This window comes from Phasianus colchicus, chromosome 6 (assembly GCF_987193195.1).
Source record: "Phasianus colchicus chromosome 6, bPhaCol1.hap1.1, whole genome shotgun sequence".
In the NCBI taxonomy this organism is placed as follows: domain Eukaryota; kingdom Metazoa; phylum Chordata; class Aves; order Galliformes; family Phasianidae; genus Phasianus; species Phasianus colchicus.
Genome location: NC_143441.1, coordinates 36,505,530 through 36,518,890, shown reverse-complemented (window position 1 = coordinate 36,518,890; position 13,361 = coordinate 36,505,530). Strand labels below are relative to the sequence as shown.

Genomic DNA, 13,361 nt, shown 5'->3' with positions numbered 1-13,361 from the left:
AAGAAGCTCACTGCATGCTTTTATTCAATCAGCTGAATACAAAGGATTCTGGAAATACTTTTTGCTGTCATAACACTAGGTTAGAAAAATACATGCATGAAACTCACATGAACAAAGGTAAGCATATGAACAAGCACTGTGGACTTTCCAATTGTAAACAACACACGTTATTTAAAAAACACAGGCGTTGCCACAGAAAAAAAAGCCACTAATCCTGTTGGAGCAAAGTAACTGCTCTGGTGTGTGATTTGCATGGGGGAGGGTGGGAGGGAGGGAAGAAGAAAAGGAATTGCTTTATTAGCCTTAGAAAAAAAAAAAAAAGAAGAAGAAGAAAAAAAAATAGCTTTTTTATTACTTGTAACTGATAGATATAAATGAAGGAACTTACATTTATCAAAGCACGTATTATCATTCTAGTTAAATTCCACTTACTCCAAGAGATGCCTAAGGGTTAGTAGTTTAGTATACACTTTTGTCTTACCTTTTCAAAATAAAGAGTAAAGTTGAAAGACATTCCACTGAGACATTATGCTAGGAATATTTGTCTTCCTCAACCATTATAGCGAATACTAAGTAAATCCACTTTACTTTGCTAATGAAACAGCTCTTTGTTCATTTATCTATCTAGCTATTTATAAGTATCTCGCAATCACAGCATTATCTGGGGGCTAAAGAGCATGTTTCAACTCAAAACAAATGGACATGTCATCTCATGTCCTTCCATAAACAAAAACTAAGGGCTTGGGTTCCAGCAGAGGTTTAAGCTTGCAATCATGTTTCCAATGTTCCGTTTTCATAGCTTTACTTTGGTGCTTTTAACAACTCGAAGTACAAGCAGTTGCCCTTACTATAGAGAAGCACTGGAAAGCAATAAATTCTTGCGCCAGATGGTATGTGAGACAGGGGACACGTGTGGATGCTGGGGAGGGTCCTCATTCCTGAACGTGCAACATGCTCTGTGGGGCTTACAAAGGGGAATGGCAGTCTCATGAGGGGAGGGAGGTAATACCCTTCTGCAGAGATGAGACACAAGCTCACAGAAATCTCCTGAAACAACTTCAGAAGCTTTTAAAAGCAAACAAACAAATAAATAAACACCTACAAACTCTGCTGACACAACAAGTTCTGACTGTAGGACACTGAGCTCTCAGATAAAAATATCCATTTTTCAAAGACACATCATGCATTGTAGTTTGTGAACCCATGAGTAATTCAATGAAATGGACTTTCACAGCCAGAAAAATCAGCAGAAACATATATCCAGATTAAAACTGCATTCTTCACATTTATGTGCACCTTAAAACTAAATATCATTTCTTAACTTACCAGCACAGTCCGGAAAAGTGTTCACACAATATTAAATCATTTTCTCCCTACCATGGCATCAAATGGTATAAGTGTAATGAATGCAGAACGCTATCAATATACGTTCTGAAAAAAGCGTTATTTTACCTTGCCTGATCAAGCAATGCAGAACGTCAGAAATTCCATATACACTGTTTTTTCACCTGGAATTAGATAATGGATCTATAATACTCATCAGCCTTCTCATTCACTAAAACACTAACTCCTACTGAGGGTTTACACTGAACTGAAGTTTCTCTCAAGTTGATTTTTCCCAGGTGTCATTCGGCAGAAACAAACAAAAACATTTTAAGCACCATACTCCCACCCATCCCTACCTAAACCTAACCCCTGCCAAACAGAACGATCAGAGCAACGAAACTACAAGTGCTTCGTGTTAGCATATCACAGCAGTGCCATGGGGGGGGCTACCCCTCAGGTACTGATGTTTTCTTCATCCGTCTTGGTCAGTGTAAGAACAAAAGTTGTTACAACTTAGAACACAGGGATTCTACTCTTTCTCAAGAGGACCTGCAAATATCACCTGTACCTGAAAGCCAAAAGTTACCATAGAATTTCTGTTACCAGACTTTTATCTTCACATGCTTGCCTTTACGAGATGGACTTTTGCTAAGAAAAAACTATTAAGAAATGCTTCAGAGTTATCCTATGATATCAAAACATATATCCAGTTTAAGGAACTGATACTGTGACCTACATAAATAAATAACAAAAAATTTAAAAGCCTCAGTATTTTTACAGATCTCAAATGCTGGAAGAAAGGCTGTTGTAATGTTAGGGTTCTATTTTAGCAGTTAAAGGAGAGACATCTGGCAACAATCTACAAATAAATACAGTGTCTCAATTCTTAGTTTCTCCTCCAAAACATTACCTAGGACATTTTTGCAGCATGATTCATAAAATCAACATAATACATTACAATACTTCTCAAATAATTCAGAATTCTCAGTTCATTCAGTAAAGAACTCATTTTTGAAAGAGAAAACGCAACATGCCAAAAAAACGTGCTGTATTGACTCAGCCCTGCTGCCAGGAAGAACAACGGGCTGAAACAAACTCTACGATTTCAAAAGCAGTTTTTACAGCAGGGGCAGAGGGAGAAAAGAAGCTTATTTACCGAAATGTGAGATTCCACAGGTGAGCCCAGAAAAACGCTCAGAAATCCTCTTCCTTTACTTCCCAAAGTTTTAATTTACGATGAAGCCTGGTAATCCTTTAAAGCTGCCAGGTAAAAGGCACTCCATCTCTCTGCCGTATTTTCTTTCTCCCTTTTGCAGTGTAACTTTGTTATTTGCATACAGCTTACTTCTGGCCTATGGGACTTTTTGAACATCTACATGTTAAATTAGCTGTCTTGACATGCTCTATCAAGCATGACATCACGAATCTCCATGGCAACCATAACCACACCTGCCCAGATGCCAGAGTTACCTGTCATGTTCAGACCTAACTGAACACAACAAAAAAATCCCAACCACCATTTTCTAGGCACTCAGCACTGCGTGTGCACTAGAAGGGTTCAGCTGTTGGGCTGTTTTGTTTGGTTTTTTAATCAATGGAAATCTGATTTTGTTTGCCAACAAATGCACTCTTCACAGAACCCTAGCAAAAAAGCTAAGCTGTTCCTAACCCTTCCTTGTCCTGCAGTGCATTTCCCTGTTTAAACAACAAAAGAAATCTGTGGCAAACATTGCCCGGCTCATTTGCTAAAGGCATACTCAAAAGCTCTGGCTCTGAAAAACTTCTACAGGCTCATTTTTGCTCTCTGCCCCCTCAGAAAAGCTTTTTCTTTTTTTTTTTTTCCTGAGGTGACTTGTAAAACAGGTTCACTGCAGGAATTACCCACCTCCCATGGCAAGGTTAGCATTTTTAACCTCTTAATTGCGAACTCCTTTCCGTCTGCAGGACTGCTGGCCCAGCATTTGCACTTGTTCTGCTCTCAGGCTGCGTAGAGCTCATCGCACCGGGCTCGTCCAGCCCAGCTCAAACTCCACAGCACAGAGATCAGTTTCCGCCTTTCTCTGTCTTCTTTTTCTCTAACTTTCCTGAGGATTGTGTCAGTGCTCTGCTTTCATCAGTAAAGATCAGACAGATCTGGTAGATGCACCGTGTTCAAAGCTATTGAAGAAGCTTGCATTATCTATAAAAATAAAACAATTTTGTTCTTTGGTTTTGCAGATGTCCAGGTAGAAGGAGTCTTTGTGTCTGGCCATGGGGTTGGCTTACAAAGGGACACATCACAGTGTGAAGATGAGCCACTAGGCTGGACGCACCCCCTGACTGCCACACAGCTGTGGGTTATCTGCCTTACGGCCACATCCCAAGGCCCTACCACAAAGAAAGACAGTTCCTGTCTCTTTGAGCTTTGCCTTGCCAAATAAGACATCACATGCAGGACGGTGAACCTGTGAGGTGGAAGAGAGATGATCTGTCTGCACAGCTGGCGGCTGCAGGTCACCACACTAGCTAACCACCAGTAATCCTCACTGATATTTTACCTGGCCGCTATTCCCTGCAGTTCTGTGGCAGATTATCTGAGCAGAAATGGGTTCCAAGAACACACATCCAGGGAGGGATTTACCCAAATAAACAAAGCCTGGAGGAAATCATTAATACATAGCAGAAGAGACAGACAACATTCAGAGCTGACTTTGCTGACAGAGGTGATACGATATGAACTGACAACATCAAACACATTTTCTTCCCCTAATGTTTACTTGCTGCAAACCAGGGGCCTTCTGTCATACTCAGATACAGATGGTTGAAACAGGCCAGAGAGGAAAGTTCACAAAAAAGAAACAATTACCAATCCTGATTTTCTGGGCCATTTTTCTTGGCTACAGACCTGGCAGAGTTTAGAGCAACCTAGAAGATAACTGACACTATGCACCACAAATCTTGGGATGTCTGATGTTCCAGCTGTACTGCTTGACACAGAGATTAGAAAATGGTGTTGCACTGGCTACTGCCCTTGATAGATCTTCCACAGCGGGGGAATTCCCACCAGGGATAATGATGCCACTTCCCAGACATTGGAGCAGCTGGAGAAACAAGATGGGAGGAAAATGGCCTAGAAAATAAATGGTGACATTTCAGCTCCTGTCCTCCCACACATCTCACTACTTTTGTATGTGACATATTTACACACACGTACAGTTTGTGTTTTCTACACCACTGCTATGTACATAGATACATGCACATGGAAATTAAAAAGGAAGTCTATACGCTGTACACGCATATACACTCTTAAAAGCTAATCGACATTATAGTCTTTTTCACAAAGATGCCAAGTAAGCCCGTATTGTACATGCATATATTTACAGACATATTCCAATGCATATACGCTTAAGTACAAACAAAATACACAGATACATGGGTATGCATGCTTAGACACAAATGTTAAGAAAAAAAACTACATTGAATGTATGGAGTCTTAAGTCTTCCCCATTCCCAATAACCGTAATCCACTGCTCTGACAGTAATTTTAATGTAATTTTGTTTTAAAATTCACACTCCTTATATACAATACATATGTCCAATCATCAAAAAATAAAAGCAGGAGACATTCACATAATTTTACCCTCAATAAATTAGCAAGGATGACACATTTTAAACAAATAGCAGAAACAGTTACTGCATTCCTTCCGTAATTTATTGCCTTCAGAAAAGGATCAAATTACAAAATGTGTAGGGTGTAATGCTGTAGGCTGTTCAAACTGGGTTTGCAGTGTCTGCAACACTGGAACTAAATATTTACATGACTCTAGAAGATCTAATCTCTGAATTTCAGCCCCCACCCCCTTTATTTAATTTGTATGCTATCTTTATCCACCACCCGGCACATTCCACACAGTCACTAGAGTTCATGAAAGAGATAAGTGTGTGGGGGAGCTCAGACTTTCAAAAGAAAGCAGGAAAGCTGTTTTAAAAATAAGGAATAGATCACTCTCGTTAGAAGTGAAGTCTTGCAGCAATTTTAGCAGGATACACATGGATTCTAGCAGTCTTACTGAAGCAGTGATAGCACCTGGGATCTCGAGAGACCCTGTCAAAGAGAAGTTGTAAGGGGGAGGTTCTGAGTGACAACTGCTCTTATCTCTGAAGTCTTGGAAGGCTTCAAAAGACACTGGGAATTCATAAGCACTTTCATTGCAGAGTATAGTACTTTGCCAACCTGTTTTTATTCCTTACTTACAATTAATTTGCTGCCAGTGCTGAAATACCTACAAAACACTTGGAAAAAGAAATTACAACAGGATTGCTGTCAACCATTTTTTAAACTGAGAATAATGGGCACAAGATATTTAACAGTGAAGTCTACATTCTGCTGGTCTTTTGAAAAAATGTATTTGGAATACAACACAGTCTGCAAGGTTTAGCAAACTAAACTTTAACTTTTCACTCAAAACCAGAGCCACGCAGTGAACAGTCCCTTGGGTGGCATTCCCTAAATTCAGGTCACCATGACAGCAGCCTCCACCTGTTCTGAGAAATACATCAATGTCTCATCACATCGTCTCTAACCCTAAATCAACTTTTTCCTGCTGACCTTGCAATCAGACAAGAAGAAAAGCACCTTGAGGTACACCCCTGGCAGGTTTGTGCTGATCTCAATAAAGTTTGGAGAAGGCAGATACCTGTGGATACATCCAGTCTGTTTGTATTAAAAGACTCAAAAGCAGAAAAGAAAGAAAGTGAAAGGGTAACAGAGCTAGCTAAAGCACACAGACATGGTCTACAGATATTTTTCTTTCTCCCAGGCAGTGGTGCCAATAGTGAAAATACAACAAAAGTTAACAGCTGTTCCATATTTTCCCTTCAGCTATGAAAAAGTAGATGGAGATCCATATAGTAAGATCAAGAGTCTCACCTTATCCCTTTCTCTGTATATATTCTAAAAAAAAATGAAAAGCTCCTCAAAAATGTCAGTTTCAACAAACAATTCCAAGGTAATTTGGAACAGTTTGATTATTATTGTTGTTTCTATTGATTTCAAATGAGAAACTGAATCCTAGGCAACTCTGAACACAAAACTCTTTGTTAGATTCTCACCTTCTGTAGTGAGGCTAACACATTCAATTTTCTACCTCATATTCAAAGTGAGGTAGCAGTTATTAGGATTCTTTAAAAGAAAGCAAGATACAAATTTGATTTTCATACCTGATCTCTCAGTCTCTCCTGGTGTCCCATTATTGCTGTAGCATGATGAGGATATTTCTGCTTCAGGTGCTCAAGAAAAGCCTCTCTCTTTCTGTCCATTTCCGAGGTTTGCATTCCCAGTATTTCTTTGGAACTGCGAGGGCCACCTACAGTATGTCTTCGAGGGATGTTGCGTGTGGATTTGGAATTAGAAGCGTGACTGTTTGCAGTTGAAAGCAGCTCCTTAGATCGGAGGCATTCAGCATCATCTAGTGATGTTAAATGCAAACTGTGTTTTGCCTGGTCTGAAAAACAAAAACCAAAAAGGCAAACAATATTTTAAGAACACAATTCCAAAATTCACTTTAATATGAAAAAGAAAATAATCAGATCGATAAAAAAGCAAGGTCAGTTTAAATGTCTGGTAGTGCCCAATGGCTTGTTCTGCATCATTAGGCATACATATGTTCTAATAAGAAGCCCGGACATAATCATTTATATAAGCTCAGCACAGTACTTACTTTCAACGCAGAACCACAGTAGTACCTCACAGAAAAGTGAACATGATTAAAGTAGATGTTCCTTTTATATCATCTTTACCACTATGTGGCTTGAAAAGAAGATCTGACAGGGTCCTCATTCCCTGACCTTTAAAACCCACAGGATGCTTTCTTTCCAGGGCAAGGAACAGTATTCTTCAGAGAGCTCCAGTACCCCTAATGGCCCTGTAACTCGTATCCCACAAGATACCAACAGAGAACATTCATTTGACAAAGCAGATTTGAAATCCTTAATCTTTTTTCAGTGTGTTTTCAACATGCTCAGAAACACCTACGAAATAATAAGAGGGTTTTGTGGCTTTTTTTTTCCTCCTCTATTTCTGACTGTGGTACGGTTTTAAATTTCATGGATCTCCCTTGGATTTTATACGTCTCAGGACAGCAGGCTGGAAAATACAACATCGCTCTCTCAATAAACAATTTCTCAAGAAACAGAAAGAAAACCAAGTTTTGAGTAATATACAGACAAAAACAAAACAAAACAAACAAACAAAAAGCTTCAGATAAATGTTACAGCTTTAAAACTGGCTTTAAGACCAAAGACCATGACTTCTTTTGCAAAGAGATAAGCAGACACAGAGGGTAGGTAAGTGCTGGCTTATCTTCAGGTAACTGTAACATGAACCCTCTGGTGCACAACGAAGTGTAGTCTGGAGCCTTGTTACCTAATACCTTTGAAAATTCCCTTAATCTTTTGTCAGCAAAGAAGAAAAAAGCCCCAAACCAGAAGCACTGAAAAGGCCTCTCCAAGCCCTGGGTGCTGGGTAGGCCCAGGCGCCCACAGTAATGTTAACCCTTAGCAGCCACTCTGCATGGTTTTTGTACATCCCCATTTCTGTCACTTTTTCACTCAAAGCCCTTTCTGCTTTTGATGACAGGCCCCCCAAGTGCTGCCACTCATATGGCACTGCTGTTTGGAGTTTGGAAGCACCAACTCTCTTCTTTTTATTGTTCACTCAGTCAGCTTGACAGGCTGCCCACCACTTGCCTGAGGATTTCATTCTGAGTACTCTTCAGCCTCCTGGCACACGTTACCACTTGTCTGCCAAGTCCCACATTACATCAAGCCTGGTGATAAAGAAAAAACACCACCAATGGAGCTCTGTGAAGTCCCATCACTTTAAATGGGGAAGCCATTGCTTTGGTCCAACGGGACCGGGCCTCCAAAATCCTGCATGTTTCTGTAAGGTCCCTGTAATGTACACGGCCTCCAAAGTACCAACAACATCGTCTTGTTTGCATCTATGGGAATTTATCCTACAACCAGAACAGAAAGCAGAAGGCTGCAGCTGCCACTTTGTTTTGAAGAACATAGGTTCAGACACTGCTTTGGAAACAGCTTTGGCTGCTCTGTTCGTATGTGGCTTCAAATCTCTGTATCACTGGAGACACAGCATGGGACAGCTGCTGGACGACAGTGTGGATGTGAATCACTATGCAGCCCCACATTATTTCACCTGAGAACTGGTGGAACAAACTGCAGAATGCTGTAGGCTTTAAAGTGAGGTTTATTTCCTCAGTCTGCTTTCTTCCTGTAGTCCTTTGAAAAGATGGATAAGGCCCAAAACTGCATACAGCATAGGCCACCACTCGCTCGTTTTGAGCAAGAACAACCCTGACAACCTAAATACATATGAACACACACAGAGACTCTTCATCCTACCATTTAGCCTTTCCAAGCACAACAACAAACAGCATCCACCCTCCCTGTCTGCTGTGTATTCAGACCACCTACTGTCAGTTACACTTGGCCACTTTGAGAAAAGTGCCAAAAAAAGAGAGCATTTTGCTTGCAAAAAGTAACTGTGGCAATTCCAGATGCACTCAGTCAAAATAGTTTCTGAAAGCTGCACAGTCACTTCAGTGGATTATAAATGGGAGAAAAAAAAAGGTGGGATGGTGATGGCTGGAATTTACCATCTCTAATCTGTTGTACTGAGAGCACAGAGGTTGTATCCCTGAGGCTGAGGCTCAGGTGTTGGACAGAAATAAGGAAATCCCTTAGAGCTCTAGGGAGTGAGTGTGAGTGTGGGTAACTGAGTGCAGCAATTCTGTACCAACCTTAAAGTACTGTCACAGCAGCAGTTTCAGCCACTGGATTGGTGGCAAGCACTTCCTCAATATGGCAGGTAATGCTATACTGAGAAGCACAACTGAGAGCTCATGACTGTGGATTTCAGCTCCTAAATCCTCATGCAAAGCCCCCCCAAGCTCTGCACTTCAGTCATTTCAGTAGTTTAAGCTAGTTATCTGAAACATGAGACATATCAAGTAAATTGTTTTAGAATTATTGGTTAATGGGTGGAACCTTGAGAAGGAATTATAAAAAAACAGCATAGTTTTCACATATTGTATTAGAAAGATCAGCAAATTATATTATTTTTCTTTCATATGTTAGGAAAATACTGTATGAATAGCAGTGAAAAGAAAGGAATGCAAACTATGCAAACTAATTGCTAGTCTTGCCAGCAAGCTGACCTGGGCATTCAGCACAATCCCGCCGTATTGCAGCACACATCAGCACGTGACTTTCTTGCCGTGCAGCAACTATTGCACTGCTTTGTTGCCCAAATCTATGCAAATCAGCAATAAACAAACCAGCATGGATAATACCATGCATCTCGGCTGAAATGTAAACCAAAGTCTGTGTGATGTTTGAATATCTTTTCCTAGTAGTCACTTAAAAATACCTTCTTGGTCACTTCCTAAATGCTGACGAATCATTTTCATGGCCAGGATGAGATGGAATGGTAAAATACCCCTTGTGTAACTAGGAACATAAGAGATCCACACCACAGCACACCAAGGAGAAACTACAAGACATATTTTATATCCTGATGTTGCTCAATAACAGCGTGGACAAACAGACCATATCTTAGAAGTGAAGATAATGGGCCTAGAAAATCAATCCCCACAGATAACTGTGCAATGTGTGAAGGATCATGTGACAGTTCCCAGATGACAGTGAAGAGTAGCAAAAGGATAAATTATGCAAGTACACTCCTTGGAAAAACAGTAAATAGAAGCCAATGGAAAACACAGCAAGAGAAGTGCAAGATAAACTTGTCTCCTTCTCTCCCTCCCTCACGTTCAGAAGCTCAGTGCTGAAGGTCTTTCTGTTCGGCAGAGTAGCAAAGCCAGAGGGCAACAAAAAGCAAGTTCGGCAGACTGACAGGGGAGAGCAGGTTATCCAAAGCCTCGAGTAACTCTCACAGTTAAGATACAGCTCTAACCTTAAAACTAACATCAGGAAGTCTTCGCCCATTACTACAGCAGATTGTCATGAAATGAAGACTATGGGAAAGGTCCAGGTCTGCAGTACAGAAGCACTATGCCTGGGATTATCAGGAAGATTACCATGAAAGACTAAATGCCATAACTTGAAGTTATTTTTGAAAGTCTGGTATGCAATTTTTCTCAGTCACACCCTTTGTGAGGTCCACAAAGGTCAAAAAAGTCACTTTGCTCCATTACTTAAAATTTTGTGAAAATAGTAACATTCCTGTTTTGCAACCCAGGTGATAAGAGAGGGACATTTTCAGAATAATTTTAGAAAGCAACAACCATGGGTCAGACCCACACTTCACACTCTAGCACCGTGAAGCTGAGCCTTGACACATACATGTTCAATGTTTAAAGGACAAAAAAAGAATACATTTTAACAGCATGAATCAAACCCACCTATGATATGCTGGCAGCAAATCTGAGATTATTGGGAATCATTCCTATCTACTTGATTGCCTTTGCAATTAAATCTGTTCCCAATAAATTTTCAAATGTAGCTACTGGATATGGGCCAAAACTACTAACCTTGGTTATGAATGGAGAATCAGAAGATGGGTCTGGTCAGAGCTGAGTTTTTCTAGATCTACAGTCAGCTTCACACCACCTGTACATATGTTACTAAGGGATTTCTTCTTCCCCCCTACTCAGTCATATCCTTTAAGTTTCCTTCCCATTGAACACACAGACACTGGCAAACACTGCCCCACTATTTAAGGTTCAAAAATGGTCAAAAGAGTGTCAAGGAACGCATTTCCAAGAAACCTCCAAGAAACAGAACTTCTATATTTTCTATGCAATGTTTTCTAGTACAACACACAGAGTTGTGTCAGTTTTAGAAAACCACTAAGGCTGCTTATTTCACAGAAGGACAGTAACACAACTTTTCTTCAAGCGTCTACGAGGAATACAATGCACATGAACCAAGAACGTCTACAGGTGTTCCACAAACACTGCAACAGATGCAGATTAGATTAGGCATCCCATGCTACATGAGCTGCATGCTCCACGTGGATCGTTCCACGCAGCACTCCCCAGCTCGCAGCTTAGCTCTCTTTCAGATAAAACATGGTGCAATACAGATTGTGCAAAGGCACCCTTGGCTGGGCTCCCCCACAGCTCGCACCCACACAAAGTACTCCGACCTCGCCGCTATCTGCGGCGATTTAAAGCACCCCGCGAGTGAAAAGCGCTCCCAGCTCCGCTGTTACGCCGGACTGCTGCTGCCCTGTCCCGGCGCTGCGGGCTGACAGCCGCGCTGCCCGCTCCCGAGCCTGCACGGAGGTGTACAGCCACGCTTCCAGACTTAGGGAAACCTCCAGAGCCTTCAGCACGTGAAAGACATGCTTTGTTGTTGTTGTTGTTGTTTTCTTTTTCTTTTTTTCTTTTTCCCCCATGCATTCCCTTCACTTATTAAAAACAGCAACGAGGAGCATGGTTAAATGCAACTCCCTCTTCCTGCTCCCCCTTACTTACCCTTCATCTGCCTGCTGTCTGGTGAACAAGCCAGGCACAGCTCAAGTTTCTGGCTTTCATTTTCCTCCATTGTCCCTGCCTACCGCCCAGGCTCCGCTCTCTCCAAGCCGGGAAGCGCAGCGGGCAGGACTGGGGCTGGGGTTGGATGTGGGGCTGGGGCTCGGGCCGGCTCCCTCCCGACGCGCAGTCCCCGGGCGCCCCGGGCCGGGTGGGCGGCGGGGCCGTCCCGGGCGGCTGATCCGAGCCCTCCTCCGCTGGGCCCCAACAGGTGATGGGCTCGGCCGCAGGCAGCCCCGAGCCGGCTCGCTTCCCGTGCAGCCGGCCAGCCTTCTGAAAGGGAACATTTCAAACGTGATTACAGGCCTGAGCCTCCCCTGGAATCCGAAGCCGAAGCCTTTCAAATCTCTGTCATGGGACAAAAGCTTTTCCACCGAATATTTTTTTAAGCTCGTAACCACCAAGCCCACAAGCATTCCTGATAAATGCTCCTCTGTCTTTTCTAGCGTCTAGCTTAGAAGTAATTCATTATATAAGCGCTTTGAGGTTTTGTTTTCAGCTGAATTCTTTCAAGCTGCTTGGAGAATGAATTAGGGAAAATCAAGATACAGGAATTCAACTTTAGTGAAGCCAATAAAAATGAATGGTAGCAACATGTAAGCAGGGGCTTCGGTTAAGAGGAATTCTGAAGCCTCAGTAGCAAAGCATATAGAAACATATAACTAATTCTCTTTTGGCAGATCAGAAGCAGGAAGCCTGTCTGAGAATCAATAGATCCACTGGGCTTCAATGCAAAAAAAAATTAATGACGTACAATATAAAATCCCACAGATTTCATCAGATGCCACATGTGTTGATTTAGGAGAGAATATCAGACTGAATTATTCTATCAGGATCATAACTCAGAACTACAGAATGGCAGGGACTGGGAAGGACCTCTGGAGGTCAAGTCCAATCCCCCCACCAAAGAAGGTTCTCTACAGTATGTCACACAGGTAGGCATCCAGATAGGTCTTGAATGTCACCAAAGGAGACTTCACCACCTCTCCGGGCCGCCTGTTCCAGTTGGAGGTTGGAGGTCCAGCTGGGGGCTGTGGATGCCCCCATCCCCCTAGGCATTCAAAGCCTGAATGTGGCTCTGGGCAGCCTGTCTAGTGGTTGGTTACCCTGTCCATGGCAGGGGAGTTGCAACTAGACGATCTTTGAGGTCCTTTTCAACCCAGGCCATTCTATGATTCTATGATTCCTCTGTCACACTCACTATAAAGTTCTGTATATTTGTGTGGAACTTTCTATGTTCCACTTTTTTGCCATTGCTCCTTGTCCTATCACTACACAACACTGAAAAGAGTCTGGCTTTGTCCAAATGCCTCCTGCACTTAAGATACTTAAGAACCTTGATCAGATCCCCTCTCAGTCTTATCTTCTCTATGCTAAACAACCCCAGATCTCTCAGCCTTTCCTCATACAGGGGATGCTCCAGGCCTCTTAATCATCTCTGTCACCCTCCAATGAACTCTTTCTAGGGAATCCCCATCATTT

General features: G+C 42.0%; 1 protein-coding gene across 12 annotated transcripts in view; it reads right to left on the bottom strand.

Moving 5' to 3' along the window:
- Positions 1-13,361, bottom strand: part of KIAA1217 (KIAA1217 ortholog) — a 345,028-nt gene that overhangs the window by 162,791 nt on the left and 168,876 nt on the right. For 9 of the 12 annotated variants that reach the window (XM_090142968.1, XM_090142967.1, XM_090142969.1 and 6 more), the window contains one exon: positions 6,526-6,809. In XM_090142968.1, coding sequence (XP_089999094.1) covers positions 6,526-6,809 — 284 coding nt within the window. Of the gene's footprint in view, positions 1-2,482; positions 4,436-6,525; positions 6,810-11,822; positions 12,178-13,361 lie in introns of those variants that run through there. The other 3 variants (XM_031614322.2, XM_031614324.2, XM_090142976.1) reach the window with 3 other exon arrangements.